General features: G+C 36.9%; 1 protein-coding gene across 3 annotated transcripts in view; it reads right to left on the bottom strand.

Moving 5' to 3' along the window:
- The window catches only part of Dnah6 (dynein axonemal heavy chain 6), a 196,070-nt gene that overhangs the window by 128,969 nt on the left and 50,052 nt on the right, over positions 1-17,049 (bottom strand). For all 3 annotated transcript variants that reach the window (XM_069989108.1, XM_069989109.1, XM_069989110.1), the window contains 6 exons: positions 15,847-15,960; positions 7,319-7,462; positions 4,799-5,011; positions 3,324-3,416; positions 968-1,087; positions 65-245 (listed from right to left, as the gene is read on the bottom strand). In XM_069989108.1, coding sequence (XP_069845209.1) covers positions 65-245; positions 968-1,087; positions 3,324-3,416; positions 4,799-5,011; positions 7,319-7,462; positions 15,847-15,960 — 865 coding nt within the window. The remainder of the gene's footprint in view (positions 1-64; positions 246-967; positions 1,088-3,323; positions 3,417-4,798; positions 5,012-7,318; positions 7,463-15,846; positions 15,961-17,049) is intronic.

The following is a 17,049-nucleotide window of genomic DNA, read 5'->3' as shown; positions in this document are numbered from 1 at the left end:
AGATTCTTACATGTGACAAACACTTCTGATGATTGTAAAGTCTCATTTTTAGTTTGTTTTATACCTGGTTGAGTAGCAGCTCGAAGAGCATTAGGTAGCCGGTTCACTTTCCTCATGATTTCCTTCCATGACTTATCCACCTGAAGAAACATCTTGGCCTCTGCAGGCAGTTGCCTCTGAATATCAGGAGCATTAAAAATACTTTCCAGATAGAGCCAGTTTCTTTGGCAATTCAGCCATTCTTCCTGGGATAAAAATATCGGTATAAACCAAATATAGCTTCCAAATCAAAGAGCTGGTTACATTAAAAATCATTACACGGCCGTATAGCACATCACTATTGAGTCTTGGTGATTCTCTCCTAAGAATATCCCCCTTCTTTGGTCTCACTTTGTGAATATCTAGAGACCTGGGCAATTTATCATCTCCTGGTGTATTTTTTTTTTTGCCTTTTTACCAACCAGTGTGTTAACTTGTAGATTTATAGGCACATTCTAGTTACCACAAATGCAGCGGTGGTCCTCACTGGATATTATGTTGAAAATCAACTATACAATTTGTGGGTGGGCATGGGTGCGAAAATCTGGGAGCAGGGGAAGGGATGACACTGTTAAAAAAGAATTGCACTTATTACTTGACTTATGTAATTGTAGCCCCTCTGTGTATCACCTTTATAACAATAATATCTATATATCTATATATCATTACATGGGGAACTTCTGTATATCCTCCCTAGGGGTTACTTTATGGCTCCTTACAAGTCCTCTGAGGAGAAAAGGGTGATGGAAATAACATTACGCTGTATAAATCTATAATGAAGAACCAAAGATATGTATATTTCCTTACATGCTAAACATAATAAAATGCCAACAGTTAAAGCTTCCATTTCTAAATAATATAGCAGTCAAATTATGAAACAAATGTTTCTAAGGTCTTGGGTCCATGAACTGCAATTATTCTTACTCACCAGTGTTTGATTAAATAAAGTAAGTTGTTTCTGCCACTCATCCACTCGGGTCTTCAGTGGACCCACATAACGTGACGAGGCGATGGTTGCAATGTTGATGGTGCTGTCATCAAGAAGGACCTTTGAAGACAGGAAGGAAATACATGCAGCACCATGTGTTTGGAGCCTCAGTGCTACTGCAGATGTGTAATCCCAAAGGCTAACCTTCTGGATGACCAATTTTATGTCATGACCTACTATTTCTTACCCATTCATTTCCCCTGATTCTTTTCTTGATTGTAGCTTATAGTCCTCTATGATGTCCTCTCAAAGATCACCTGGAGACTTCTGATTGCCAAATCTCTGCTGCTTTTATAATTATTAATGGCACAGAGTTTTGTTTGTTCAACACTCTTTTCCTTTCTCCCCCAACTATCAGGTAAGTGGCATCTTTACGTAGTTTAGACAACAGGTTAGGCCTTCACTTCTCAAAATAGCCTTGAACTTGAAAACAGCTTTTTCTGTGTCATTTCCCCTTTAATCTCAAGGAAGATGAAACAACTCAATCACATTAAGTGCTGAGTGACTAAAGATGGTTTCCCCACAATCTTCCTTCCCGCTGCTTCCTTTATATACCAGCATCCTTCACAGAACATGTGAATTCAAAAAGAAATTTTGTTAACCTGAAGAATTTCCTTCCCTCCTTATCTCCTCACTTCCTTCATTTTTGGAGGTACTGGGAACTGAACCCTGGGCCTTACATTTGCTAGTTATGTGCTCTACCTTATTAGCCACAGCCCCAAGTTCTTAGTTGTCTGTTCATTTATAAAGTACTTGAGAGCAGAGTCTCCATTGTTTGGCTACTCTTGGCTCAAGCCAACTGCTCTTCACCTTGGTTTTGCTCTTCCATCCCCTATCCAGAGTGATGTTTGGGCTTGCTCTTTATACGTACAATTTTGTCTCTACATTTACCCTGAATATACTTTTAAGTGACTAAAAATATTCTGAACATACGAATTAGATTTATCTTATTTTGTGGATGACAAAGCATGGCTACCTACTCCTCATCTCAGCAAAGTTACCTTCTTTATGTTCTAGAGAAATGCTTCTTTACATTATTGGCAATGGTTTGAAATACTTTTTTTAAAGTTTCTTTTTTTTTTTTTATTGGTTGTGTGGCTTGAACTCTGGGCCTGGGCACTGTCCCTTAGCTCTTGAGCTCAAGGTTAGCGCTCTACCACTTGAGCTACAGCGCCACTTCCAGTTTTCTGGTGGTTTATTGGAGATAAGAGTTTCATGGACTTAAATAAAATAAAATTTAAAAAAAAAAAAAAAGAATCTCACAGGCTTTCTTGCCTGAGCCAGATTTGAACTGATTCTCAGTCCTTAGCTACCTGAGTAGCTAGACTTACAGGCATGAGCCACTGGAGCCAGGCAATGACTGGAGCTTTTATTGATATTACATTAAATGCCTAAGTCAAGCTTGGAATAATTAATATATGAAAACATCGAGTCTTCCTATCTATGGATATATAATATTTCTTCATTTATTAGAACTTATTTGACTTCTTTCATCAAAGTTTTATCATTTCCTTACCATAGATCTAGTAATCATTTTGTTAGACGTATGTTGTTTTTGAGTGTTTATTAGCAATTTGATAACATAAGCCTCAATAGAAATATCCTTCAACTCATAATTTGGATTAAGTGTTTTTTTCTCAGGGCTTTTTGGGGGATTTTGAGTTTAGAATTTTACCACAATATGCAAAAATGATATTTCTATACATTTTAAAGGAAAGCCACTGGTCAAGAACATGATTTATGTACTAATAAATTGACATTGCTACAAAAAAAAAAAAAAGAGTTTCATGGACTTTCCCACCCGGGCTGGCTTTGAACCGCAATCCTCAGATCTCAGCCGCCTGAGTAGCTAGGATTACAGGTGTGCACCACTGGCGCCTGGCTTTTGAAATACCTTTTATTCTATTCAGTGTCTCTCAACTCCAATCTTCATGGAAGATTTTCATGGTTGATTTAGATCAGAATTCTCTGATCTCTTTAGCCATAACTGATCTCTGTTTTGTTTTAAATCGCTCTACCACAGGACTGCAACTCTTACACAAACACACACACACACACACACACACACACACACACACACACACACAAACTTATATACAACATATATATGGTGTTTTTTGCTTTGCTAAATACTTCATGAATAAACATTCAGATCAATTATTCATATCCTGCTTCCTCAATTAGATTTTTTAAATTTAGAGATTTATATTTCACATCCTCATTTCAGTCTTTCAAAGAAGATTTAGGAGATAGGTCAGGACTTTCATTATAAATTTTAAACAACCCACTTACTCACCTGTATGTCATCTGTGCCTCCCAAAATAAATACATCTTTGGCATCACGGTGAGTAAGAGTGACAAATTCAGTTGTTTTCCAAGAATCTTCCACCTTAAAAATAATTCAGGATTTAGAAAAATCTAAATTTATGTGTTTAAGTACTCAATAAATACATGAAGGATGAAATATTAGAAAACTCTATGATTATTTAATTTTCCTCCTTCCTAGGCTTAAACCTTTTACAATCCTTTTCTTGGTTAGATGGTACTGATTGTATTTACTAATACTAATTCATATGAATAACTTGTGGTCATATAATGTGCATTTCCTATCACCTTATGCTTTAAGAAAAAGAAAAAAATCTATGTATTTAGGCAGTTTTGAGGTATGCATGCATTTTGAGGGTAAAAAGATTGTTTTGTAAATAAGGAAAGTCTTCTCGATGCTTTCTGAAACATTTAACATAGACTTCGTTAGAAAATAATGCATTTTTCTTTAAAAGATCTTCCTTGGACTATGGTTCTTTATAAAAGCATACCCGTTTCAAACCTTGTTGACATTAATTTCTTGTAGAAGGAGGAACTTATAGAGGCAATAATACTAATAAATAACAAAGGTGAGGGAAAATTAGAAGAGTGACTGGGAATGGAAAGATGCAGGTGGCAATGTTGAAAAATTCATCGATAATCAAATTTGGTGATCTTAGATAAAATAATGGCATTCACAGGGAAATGGATGGAACTAGAACAAGTCATGTTGAGTGATACGCCAAGATCAGAGAGATGAAAGGTGCATGTTCTCCCTGATATGTGGAAGTTAGAATTCAAATGCAATGAGATATGACAAAGTAAACAGGACTCAAGATACCCATACACAGAGAGTCCAAAAGAGGATAGTCTTAGGAGGAAAAGCACCCACACACCTCCTCATATGTATGTAAAATAATATACAAACGGAAAAGAACCCCAAAGACAAGGAAACAAAGGACTTCTTAATCTGTCTTATCGTTTTTTAGATGACTCTAGTCTTTATCTCATAAATGGTGTATACACACGCACATCTGAGGGAAAGTGGGAGCAGAGCACAGAATCAGTGGAAAGAGGGTGAAAAAATACAGCATAGAGGTCCATCAGCTGCACTGAACATTGATGAAAGTGAACTAAGCAGCTCAAGGATGGTGGGGGGAGGGGGGTGAAGGAGGGGGGAATGAAAGAGAAGGAGGGACAGCTGATACTAAGCAAAAGGAATGAAACACATATATCACCGGATATATGTAAAGTTAACCTTGCTGTATATCACCTCTAAAACAACAATAAAAAGGAGAGGTAACAATGCTTGATAGGAAATGTACTCATTACCTTACTCATGTAACTGTAACCCCTCTGTACACAATTTTTACATTAAAAATGTATTTAAAAAATTGGTGATCTTTATGTCGAAACTGAAATTGTGCACATCTCCCTATTTTTACAATATAAATTATCCAGATTCACCTTTTTGAGAATTACTTCTAGGGAAGCTTCTCCAGATGCCTGTCCAGATATGTCCTGGATTTCTTGGCCAAAGTCAAAAACATGCAATTCAGAGAGCCTTTCCAAGGTTAGCGGGACTTCAACATCAATCAGGTGAGCATCAACAGTTTGTTCAATTGCTGCCCAATGTCTAGCCTTCAGAGTTGGGTTCCTCAAGTCAATGATAACTGGAAGCTAGAAAACAAACATTCTCAGAGTCATCATTGTTTTTATTTTATGAACCATAATGTGAATATAAAGAGCACCGCTTAAGATTTGACAACAAAGAAAAATCTGAAAAGCTGCAAATTAATGACTTTTATTAAAGCCATAATAAAAAGGAGTTTCAGGGTAGCCAACCTACCTGGGTTAAAACTGTAAATCACAGGTTTCTTTTCAGGGAGAAACAATAGCTTAAGAAATCACTAAATATTTGAAGTCCACAATGCACCCAGGGTAACTACAGCCACACCAAATCTCAAACTTACTTCAATTTCTAACTAGGTTTAATATAACACGCCACACAAAAAACTTCATAGAAGAAAAAGAATGCTTAATTATCTTCTTCAGTATCAACTACAAAAGGCATCTGGCTTTTAACAAAAGAAATGAAAAGCAACATAAGAAAATGCAACAAAAGACATCTAATATTTAATATTGTTTTTAATCAAGGAAAAAAATACACCAGGACATGATAAATTATACAGGCCTCTAGACATTCACACAGTGGGATGAAAGGAGGATATTCTTAGGGGAGGATCACAAAGGCTCATTAGCTATGTGCATATGATCATATAAAAAGCAGTGTTTATTGAAATGAACTCCAAGAAATGGAAACAAGAGGTTTTTTTCCTTTATTGCTGTCTATGTTGTCTGTACCTTTTGTCTTGTCTGGTTTTGGTTGGGTAAGGGAGAGGCACAGAAAGGGTTGGACAAAGGGTGAACAAATGCAGCAGTGATTCTCACTAAACACTATGTTGAAAATGAACATTATACAACTTGTGGGTTGGGATGGGAGGAAAAACTGGGAGGGAATGAGTAAAAGGATGACACTGTTCAAAAATACATGTACTCATTACCTGACATGTAATTGTAACCCCTCTGTACATCACCTTTACAAAACAATAACAATATGTATATATATATATGTGTGTGTGTGTGTGTGTGTGTGTGTGTGTGTGTGTGTGTGTGTGTGTGTGTGTGTGTGTGTGTGTGTGTGTGTGTGTGTGTGTGTGTGTGTGTGTGTGTGTGTGTGTGTGTGTGAAAAATCAGAAACAAACTAAAAAATGGCATAGACGTTGGGGATAGAGAATTTAAAAATAACCATGATAACTATGATAAAGTCCTTAATGGAAGTGGTAGACAGCATGTAAGATCAACAGAAAGATAATTATTTTAACTAATAGAAATGGAAAAAGAAAAGAACTGCATTTAATGGGTTTGATATAGAAAAAGAAACTTCTGAGTACTGACAGATGTGTTTAGTACATCATTGTATCCTTTTGTCAAAACACATAGGACTATATTCCACAAAAAAAGCCTTTACCATATGTGAGTTAAAAAACAAAAACAAATAATCAAAACCCATAATACAATAAAAGAATTCAACATGGAATGCAAACTGTGATAAAGGATATAACCCTACTACAGGAAATAGGAAGAAAGAAGTGGGAACATAACTTCTTTGTAACTTTGTAAAACTTAGTAACTTTGTAAAACTCATTTTTATTATGGCTTAAATAAAAGTCATTAATTTGCGGCTTTCCTGATTTTTCTTTGTTGTCAAGTTTTAAATGGTGCCCTCCATGTTTACAAATTATGGTTCATAAGATAGGGCAAGTGTTTAAAGTAGATTATTATAAGCTAATGGAGAAAAACATATTTGAGACAAAACATTCATTACAAGGTAGAAACCTTTCTGTTCTCTTTGCCTAAAGTTTTATTTACCTTTCCCTCTTATGTCTTCTTTAGTCCTTCCCTCCTCTCTCTTTTTCTCTCTCATCAGCTACTTAAATGGAGATTTCCTGTTTCCTATCCATTTCAAGCACAGCTTGGCCATGATGGTTGTGAACAGCCAGCTCTATATGTGAACTGCCCAGCTTCCTGTCCAACCTCAAATATTGTCACATCTGCAAAATGCTCAGGTTGCATGCCTTGGTGGTACTTAGGGTCAAGGATAGTGACAAAGCTCACTGCTGCCCAAGTGCTTAGCTAGTCAGTACCTTCATATAACTATAAACTATTTCTGTAATATTTCCCCTACCACTTGAAAAATTCTTACTTTGATTGCTTCTTCTAACTACAACATTCAATGGATTTATTTGGCCAACTTAAACTGGGACTATCGTCTGAACTGGTGAGAGAAATGAATTTGACTATTCTTACTTTGATTTTTTTTTTCTTTAAAGTTGGCTAACTTAATCAGTTACTCCTGACTTTGGCCTTATTAACATCAATTGGTAATTGACTTCATGTTTTTGAAATAAGTTCTACCAGTCTTACCTTTTCTTTCATTTTTTCCACTTTACTTTTGAGCAGGGGTACAACATTGTTGGGTGGCAATCCTTTCTCTAACTGAGTCACAAACTTCGCATATCTGGAAACCTGACTGTTTAGGAATTCTGGATCCAGGAGGTCAAATCTGGACTAGAAAAAAAAGTTAAAGCTAAACGAAAAGCTAAGCTTAAGATAGTAAAACAGTGTTTTAAATCACTCAAATTTTCCTCGTGGTTAAATTGTTAGTCCAAATAAGCTCTATACTTTTGGAAATGCCTTTATGTACCAAAGTTAATAAAAATATATCAGACATCACATTTTTATTTCTTTCATGTTTGTCTCTATCATTAAATGTGGTAGCATAATAAGTGAAATTTATTCTCTTGAGGGTCAATACTTGTGAAGTCTTCTAAGGAGAACAGATAATTTTTTTACTTTATTTATTTATTATTTATTATTTATTGTATGTTTTTTACTGTACAGAAGGATTACAGTTACATGAGTACGGTAATGAATACATTTCCTATTGAGCATTGTTACCCCCTCCTCTGTTTTTCCCTTACCATCCCTTCCAGCCGCACTGCCCCAACTCCTCTCCCAGCAAAGTTATAAAGTTCATTTTCAACATAGTGTCTTGTACACCTCATTGCTACAATGGATCAACCTGTATCCTTATTTCAGCATTTTGTTATTTCCCTTCTCCTCCCCAATGTATATATAAGATGCAGGGCACTGAAATCAAATACAGTGAAAACAGGGATTATATATACAAAGGGATAGAACATACAAAAGGAACAAAAAAATCACATAGTACATTATAAGTACGTTAAAAAACAGCAGCAACAAAGATAAAACCTCTTGTGTCCATATCTTGGGGTTCATTTCCCTTAGCATCATCTTATCTGGTCATATGTACATAGCTTTTGACCTTTTCTGCTTGTCCTAGACATGTATTACTTATTGCAAATAAGGGAAAACATGGGTGGGACCTATGTTTCTTTGGGTCTGGCTTACTTAATATAATTTTTTCCAAGTCTTTCCATTTCCTAACAAATGGGGTGATGTCATTCTTTCTAATGTAGGCATAGAATTCCATTATATATATATATATACATATACATATACATATATATATAATGTATATATATATATCACATTTTCTCATCTACTGAGAGGCATCTGGATTGGTTCCATATCTTAGCTATGGTGAATAAAGCTGTACTAAACATAGTTGTGCTGGTAGCTTTAGTATGGCCTTGTTTGTGAGCACTTGGGTAAATGTCCAAAAGAAAGATTGCTGGGTCATAGGGGAGCTCTATGTGGAGTCTTTTGAGGAACCTCCATACTGCTTTCCAAAGTAGTTGAACAAGTTTACATTCTCACCAACAATGCAGTAGTGTTCCCTTTTGGCCACATCCCCCCCAGCATCTGTTGTTATTAGATTTCTTGATTATAGCCATGCTAACTGGGGTGAGGTGGAATCTCAATGTTGTCTTGATTTGCATTTCTTTTATGGCTAGAGAGGTTGAGCATTTCTTCATGTGTCTTTTGGACATTTTTATTTCCTCTTCAGAGAAGTCTTTCTGTCTTTAGCCCACTCATTAATGGGGTGGTTGTTTCTTTGAGGATTTGTTGTTGGGGATTTAATTTTTTGAGTTCTAAGTATATTTTACATTTGAGACCTTTGTCTGTTGTATGGCTAGTGAAGATCTTCCAATCCGTGGGCTTTCTGTTGATCTTTAGCAAGCATTCTTGTGAAATAGCTTTCAGGTTCTTTATGTAAGAAGGCTAAGTAACAAAACCCTTAAAAGACCATATCTATAACCCCTCTGTATGGTATTTTCACACACAAAAAAAGACCACATCTAACTATGTTGTGGCTTCTAAACAGTGTTGCCAAAATATACCCAATATTCCTACAGGATTTGTGTGTGTGTGTGTGTGTGTGTGTGTGTGTGTGTGTGTGTGTGTGTGTGTGTGTGTGTGTGTGAGTGTGTGTGTGTATGCTGGTCCTGGGGCTTGAACTCAAGGGGTGAGCACTCTTCCTGAGCTTTTGTGCTCAAGGACAGCATTGTACCACTTGAGCTATACCTCCGCTTCTGGCTTTGTGGTGATTTATTAGAGATAAAAGTCTCATGGACTTTCTTACTTGGCCTAGCTTCAAACTATTGAATATCTAGGATTATAGGCATGAGCCACCAGTGCCTGGTTAAGATTTAGATTTTTATTTGTGATTTTTATGCTTTGGGTTTCTGACTGCTTAAGTTTGTGTTCTTATTGTCCTTGAGAACTGGAAGCATTTCATTCTGAAAGGGTAGAATTAGAATAAGTCCAGGATCTTCCCTTGAGTTCTCAGTAGATCTCTCAACCACAACAGAGGTTTGTCTCTGGATAATTCAGACCTTGACAAGGTCAGCATATAAGAAGCAGAACCGATGCATCTATACTTTCCTATGTTCAAAACCCACTGGCTTCATTATTTTACATTCTCATTCATCCTACTTGTGTTAATGCCTGTAATTAGAAGCCACATGTCTGGGTTAAAAGGGTTTTGAAATGTTTCCAAAGTAATGTTCTAGATCGTGGGGCCTGACCTCTGTTCCTGGGTGCTGTCCCTCAGCTCTTCAGCTCAAGGTTAGCACTCTACCACTTAAGCCACAGCACCACTTCTGGCTTTTTCTGCTTATGTGGTGCTGAGGAATTGAACCCAGGGCCTCATGTATGCAAGGCAAGCACTCTACCACTGAGCCACCTTCCCAGCCCTGCTGTTGTTTTCAATGTATTTATAAAGTACTATGTGATTTTTAAATTTCTTTTGTATGTTCTTCCCCCATAGTATAACCCCTGTTTTCACTGTATTTGATTCTGGTGCCCTGCATCTTGTATATACATTTTTTTTCTAATTTGAGGAGGGGAAGGAAAATAACAAAATGCTGAAACAAGGATACAGGCTGATCCTGTACAAGACACTATGTTGAAAACAAACTTTAGATATGAGCCCTTGTCCATTTTATGACTAGTGAAGATCTTCTCCCAGTCCGGGGGCTTTCAATTGATCTTGCTAGCTAAGTCCTGCAGTTCCATAAAATCCCATTTGCCCAACCTTTCTTTGATTTGTTGCGTTTCTGGGTCTCTATTAAGAAAATTTTGGCCTGTGCTAAGGAACCCTAGAGTTTCTCCTATTCCTTCCTGTAATGTTTTCAGGGTGTCTGCTTTCATTTTAAGGTCTTTGATCTCTTTGGAGTTGATTCTGGTACAGGGTGATAAATACGGATCTAACTTTTAGTTTTCTACATGTGTTTAACCAATTTTGCCAGCACCATTTACTGAAAGGCTGTCTTTTTTTCATTCTACTTTTTAGCTCCCTTGTCAAAGATTAGGTGGCTATAGAACTGTGAATTCCTATTCCATTGGTCGTCAGGTCTCTTCTTGTGCCAGTACCAGCTGTTTTTATTACTATGGCTTTGTAGTAGAGTTTGAAATTTGGAATTGATATTCTTCCAGCACTGTTCTTTTTGCTAAGAATTGGTTTTGCTATTCGGGTCTTTTATTGTTCCATATGAATTTTAGGTTTGCTCCTTCTATTTCATTGGAGAATGAGGTTGGGATAGTGATAGGTATTGAATTGAATTTGTATATACCTTTGGCAGTACTGCCATTTTCATGATGTTAATCCTTCCAATCCATGAGCATGGGAGGTTTTTCCACTTACTTAGTTGTGCTTTAATTTCCTTTTTCAGGTTTTTTAAAGTTTTCACCATAGAGGTCTTTTACTTCTTTAGTTAACTCCTAAGTATTTTATTTTTTTGTGGGGCTATTTCAGCCACGCTCTTCTTGTTATTGGCATACAGGAAAGCCATTGATTTCTGAGGGTTAATTTTATACCCTGCTACTTTGCCAAAGTTTCCAATCAGCTGAAAGGTCTCATATCTAAAATATACTTAGAATTCAAAAAACTAAATCCCCCAACAACAAATCCTCAAAGAAACAACTGCATGATTAATAAGTGGGCTAAAGACTTAAAGAGAGACTTCTCTGAGGAGGAAATAAGAATGGCCATTAGACACATGAAGAAATGCTCAACTCCTTTAACCATAAAAGAAATGCAGATCAAGACAACATTGAGATTCCACCTCACCCCAGTTAGAATGGCTATAATCAAGAAATGTAGTAACAACAAATGCTGGGAGGGGATTTGGCCAAAAGGGAACCCTACTACATTGTTGGTGGGAAAGTAAACTTGTTCAACCACTTTGGAAAGCAGTATGGAAAATCCTCAAAAGACTCCACATAGAGCTCCCCTATGACCCAGCAATCTTTCTTTTTTTCTTTATTGTTAAAATATTGTACAGAGGGATTACAATTACATGGGCAAGATAATGAGTACATTTCTTACCAAGCATTGTAGCCTCCTCCTTTGTTTCCCCTTCCCATCCCTTCCCATCCTCCTCCCCCCACCCCCCCACCAAAGTTGTAAAGTTCGTTTTCGACATAATGACTTGTACATCTCATTGTTGCAATGGGTCCACCTGTATCCCTATTTATACAATTTGTTTTTCCCCTTCCCCTCCACAAATTATACCAATATCAAGTACAGTGAAAGCAGGGGTTATACTATGGGGGAGGGACATACAAAGCAACAAAGAAATAATCTTATAAATGTGTTAGAAACAATCGCATGAAAGAAAAAAAAAACATTTGAATCCATATCTTAGGGTTCATTTCCCTAACATCACCTTATCTGACCTTTTCTGCTTGATTCAGACATATACTAGATATTGCAAATAACGAAACCATGGGACCTATGTTTCTTTGGGCCTGGCTTACTTCACTTAATATAATTTTTTCCAAGCCTTTCCATTTCCTAACAAATGGGGCAATGTCATTCTTTCTGATGGAGGCATATAATTCCATTGTGTATATATACCACATTTTCTTTTTCTTTCTTTTTTTTTGGGGGGGGTGTACAGTTGTGGGGCTTGAACTCTGGGCCTGGGTGCTGTCCCTCAGCTCTTCAGCTCAAGGCTAGCGTTCTACCACTTGAGCCACAGCGCCACTTCCGGCTTTTTTCTTTTTGCTTATGTGGTGCTGAGGAATCGAACCCAGGGCCTCATGCATGCAAGGCAAGCACTCTACCACTGAGCCACCTTCCCAGCCCCTATATACCACATTTTCTTGATCCATTCATCTACTGAGGGGCATCTGGGTTGGTTCCATATCTTAGCTATAGTAAATAGTGCTGAATAACCATAGTCGTGCTGGTAGCTTTAGTGTGGTCTTGTTTGTAAACATTTGGGTAAATGCCCAAAAGTGGGATTGCTGGGTCATAGGGGAGCTCTATGTGGAGTCTTTTGAGGAACCTCCATACTACTTTCCAAAGTGGTTGAAAAAGTTTACACTCCCACCAACAATGTCCACATCCCCTCCAGCATCTGTTGTTTTTAGAGTTCTTGATTTTAGCCATTCTAACTGGAGTGAGGTGGTATCTCAACGTTGTTTTGATTTGCATTTCTTTTATGGCTAGGGAGGTTGAGCATTTCTTCATGTGTCTATTGGCCATCCTTCTTTCCTCTTCAGAGAAGTTTCCCTTTAAGTCTTTAGCCCATTTATTTATTGGGCAGTTGTTTCTTTGACGATTTGTTGTTGGGGGATTTAATTTTTTGAGTTCCAAGTATATTTTAGATTTGAGACCCTTGTCCATTATATGGCTAGTGAAGATCTTCTCCCAATCCGTAGGCTTTCTATTGATCTTGCTAGCTATGTCCTTTGCCATGCAGAAGCTCTGCAACTTCATGCAATCCCATTTGTCCAACTTTTCTTTGATTTGTTGTGTTTCTGGGTCTCTATTAAGAAAATTTCAGCCTGTGCCAAGGAGACCTAGGGTTTCTCCTATTCCATCCTGTAATGTTTTCAGAGTGTCTGCTTTGATGCCGAGGTCTTTGATCCATTTGGAGTTGATTCTGGTGCAGGGTGATATATAAGGATCTAGCTTTAGTTTTCTACAAGTAGTTAACCAATTGCCAGCACCATTTACTGAAGAGGCTGTCTTTCTTCCATTCTATTTTTTTAGCTCCCTTATTGAAGATTAGATGGCTATAGGTCTGTAGGTTCATTTCTGGGTTTTCAATTCTATTCCATTGGTCCTGAGGTCTGTTCTTATGCCAATACCAAGCTGTTTTGGTTACTATGGCTTTATAGTAGAGTTTGAAATTTGTTATTGATATTCCTCCAGCAGTGTTCTTTCTGTTGAGGATCATTTTTGCTATTTGGGGTCTTTTATTGTTCCATATGAATTTTTGGATTGCCTCTTCTATTTCCTTGAAGAATGAGGTTGGAATTTTGATAGGTATCGCATTGAATTTGTAGATAGCCTTGGGAAGTATTGCCATTTTCACGATGCTGATCTTTCCAATCCAGGAGCATGGGAGTTTTTGCCACTTTCTAAGTTCTGTTTTGATTTCCTTTTTCAGGTTTTTAAAGTTTTCATCATAGAGGTCCTTCACTTCTTTGGTTAAGTTAATTCCTAGCTATTTTATTTTTTGTGGGGCTATTACGAATGGAGTTGCTTTCCTAATTTCAGCCACACTTTTCTCATTGTTGGCATACAGAAAAGCCATTGATTTTTGAGGGTTAATTTTATACCCTGCTACTTTGCCAAAGTTTTGAATCAGCTTAAGTAATTTGGGAGTGGAGTCTATGGGATTCTTTAAATACAAGATCATGTCATCTGCAAAGAGGGAGAGTTTTACTTCTTCTTTCCCTTTTGGGGTCGCCTTTATGTTTGCATCTTGTCTTATTGCTACAGGTAGGCATTCTAATACTAGATTGAAGAGAAGTGGAGAGAGTGGACATCCTTGTCTTGTTCCTGAGTTAAGAGGAAATGGCTTTAGTTTTTCACCATTAAGTATAATGCTGGCTGTAGGTTTGTCATATATAGCCTTTATTGTATTGAGAAATGTTTCATGGATTCCTAATTTTTCTAAGACCTTCATCATAAAGGGGTGTTGGATCTTGTCAAATGCTTTTTCTGCATCTATTGAAATAACCATGTGGTTCTTATCCTTGCTCCTGTTGATATGATGAATTATGATAATTGATTTTGCATATATTGAACCAGCTTTGCATCCCTGAAATGAATCCTGTTTGATCGTGGTGTATGATTTTTTGGATGGATTGTTGAAGTAGCCAGCAATCTTTCTTTACCCAAGTGATCACAAACAAGGTCATACCAAAGCTACCAGGACAACCATGTTTATCACTGCATTAGTCACCATAGCCAAGATATGGAACCAACCCAGATGCCCCTGAGTAGATGAATGGATCAAGAAAATGTAATACATATATATATACAATATACTATACAACACACACACACACACACACACACACACACACACACACACACACACACACACACACACACACACACACAAACTAGAATTCTATGCCTTCATCAGAAGAAAGACATTGCCCCGTTTGTTAGGAAATGAAGACTTGGGGAAAATTATACTAAGTGAAGTAAGCCAGGCCCAAAGAAACATAGGTCCCACCCATGTTTTCCCTTATTTGCAATAAGTAGTACAGGTCTAGGACAAGCAGAAAAGGTTAAAAACTATGTACATATGACCATATAAGATGATGTTAAGCTAAATGAATCCAAAGACAGGGACACAAGTGGTTTTTTTTTCTTTCTTGCTATTTTAATGTACTTATAATGCACTATGTGATTCTCTTGTTTCTTTTGTATGTTCTTCCCCCACAGTATAACCCCTGTTTTCACAGTATCTGATTCAGGTGTCCTGCATCTTGTATATACATTTTTCTAATTTGGGGAGGGGAAGGAATATAACAAAATGCTTAAATAAGGAAACAGGTTGACCCATTGTAATGATGAGGTATACAAGACACTATGTTGAAAATGAACTTTACAATTTCGGAGGTGGGAAGGAGTTGGGGAAGGGTGGAGGGAAGGGATGGTAGAGGAAAAACAAAGGAGGGGGTAACAATGCTTAATAGGAAATGTACTCATTACTTTACTTATGTAACTGTAAGCCCTCTGTACATTATCTTTACAATAAAAATATGTATTAATTAAAAAAACAATGCTTTCTGATTTGTAGTATTTAACAACAAAAGGACCTATTGGAGAGCTGATAAAAAAATCCCCAAGAAAATATAGTATTGCACATTTTAATTACACTAAGAAAACTATTATTAAAATTTGTAATTTAGCTGGGTGCCAGTGGGTCACTCCTGTAATCCTAGCTACTCAGGAGGCTGAGATCTGAGGATCACTATTCAAAACCAGCCCGGGCAGGAAAGACCGTGAGACTCCTATCTCCAATAAACCATCAGAAAACTGGAAGTGGCACAGTTGTTCAAGTGGTAGAGCACTAGCCTTGAGTTGAAGAGCTGAGTGACAGTGCCCAGGCCCAGAGTTCAAGCCCCATGACCAAAAACAACAAAAAATTGTAATTTATATTGTCTTGATTTTTCAATTGGATATAAAATTATACATGCACACACATATTTACCTTTAACCACTCTTGATGGAGTTTATCCCATTCAGATAAAGAATCCCAGAGCAACTGCTTCAGCTTCAGTTCAGCACATACTTCTTCTAAAGCATCAAACTTGGACACTTCTACCTTTAAAATCGAACAAACAAAATATTTAGTTTTCAGATATAAAGCTTTTATAATTCCATTAGTAACTATTGATGAAGTAACTACTTATAGAATGTAGGGTCCAAGTGGGCAAAGAAAAGAAGAAACAGAAATGAAGAATTAAGGTTTAAAAAATCCCACATATATTGAAATTGTCATTTAGGCAACAAAATATAACTCCATATATTTCTTTAATATTTTTTATGTATTGCTCTGGCAAACAGCATTTTGCCTCTTTGAGTAGAATTACTTTAGATATCTTATGTAGGTAACATCAAGTATAATTTGTTCTGTGACTGGCTTGTGTCACTTAGCAATTATGCATTTTCTTTCATGAATTTGTCATGATGCTACTTAGCTTACTTTTATTTCTACATGCAGGATTCACTTTCAGTCTAGTGATAATAAACTCAGCTTTTGTTTATCCAGGAAAGTTTTTATTTATCATTAATTTCAGAAAGGTAGTTTTGTGAGATATAATATTACTGACTGGAAATATTTTTCTTTCAAAATACTTTGAATATATTATCCTACGCTCTCCTGACCTGTCAAGTTTCTGCTAAGAGATCAGCTGAAAGTCTTGCATCAGCTGTCTTATATAACAAATTATATTTTTCTGCCTCTGATTTGAACACTTTGATTCATAGACTTTTAACAAATATGAATGCAAAAGAAACTTGCATCTTTACTTAAGACATAATAGAGGGGATTTGACTGCATTTAAAATGCTCTTATATTTTCATGTAAAAAGTATTGTTCTTTGTGTAAAAGTTTTCTCTAATTCACAATTACCTTTTAATAAAAAATATGTTTTGTCTCTTGTGGGTTCTACCTTTACATACTTAAAAAGCAGGAGTATAGGGCTGGGAAGGTGGCTCAGTGGTAGAGCTCTTGCCTTGCATGCATGAGGCCCTGGGTTCTATTCCTCAGCACCACATAAGCAAAAAAGAAAAAAGCCAGAAGTGGCACTGTGGCTCAAGTGGTAGAGCGCTAGCCTTGAGCTGAAGAGCTGAGCGACAGCGCCCAGGCCCAGAGTTCAGGCCCCATGACCGGACCGCCCCCCCAAAAAAA

The sequence above is a fragment of the Dipodomys merriami genome, unplaced genomic scaffold, assembly GCF_024711535.1.
Source record: "Dipodomys merriami isolate MVZ:Mamm:240054 unplaced genomic scaffold, mDipMer1.0.p SCAF_37, whole genome shotgun sequence".
Lineage (NCBI taxonomy): Eukaryota > Metazoa > Chordata > Mammalia > Rodentia > Heteromyidae > Dipodomys > Dipodomys merriami.
Note: the sequence above shows the minus strand (reverse complement) of the source record. Positions and strands in the feature narration are given on the sequence as shown.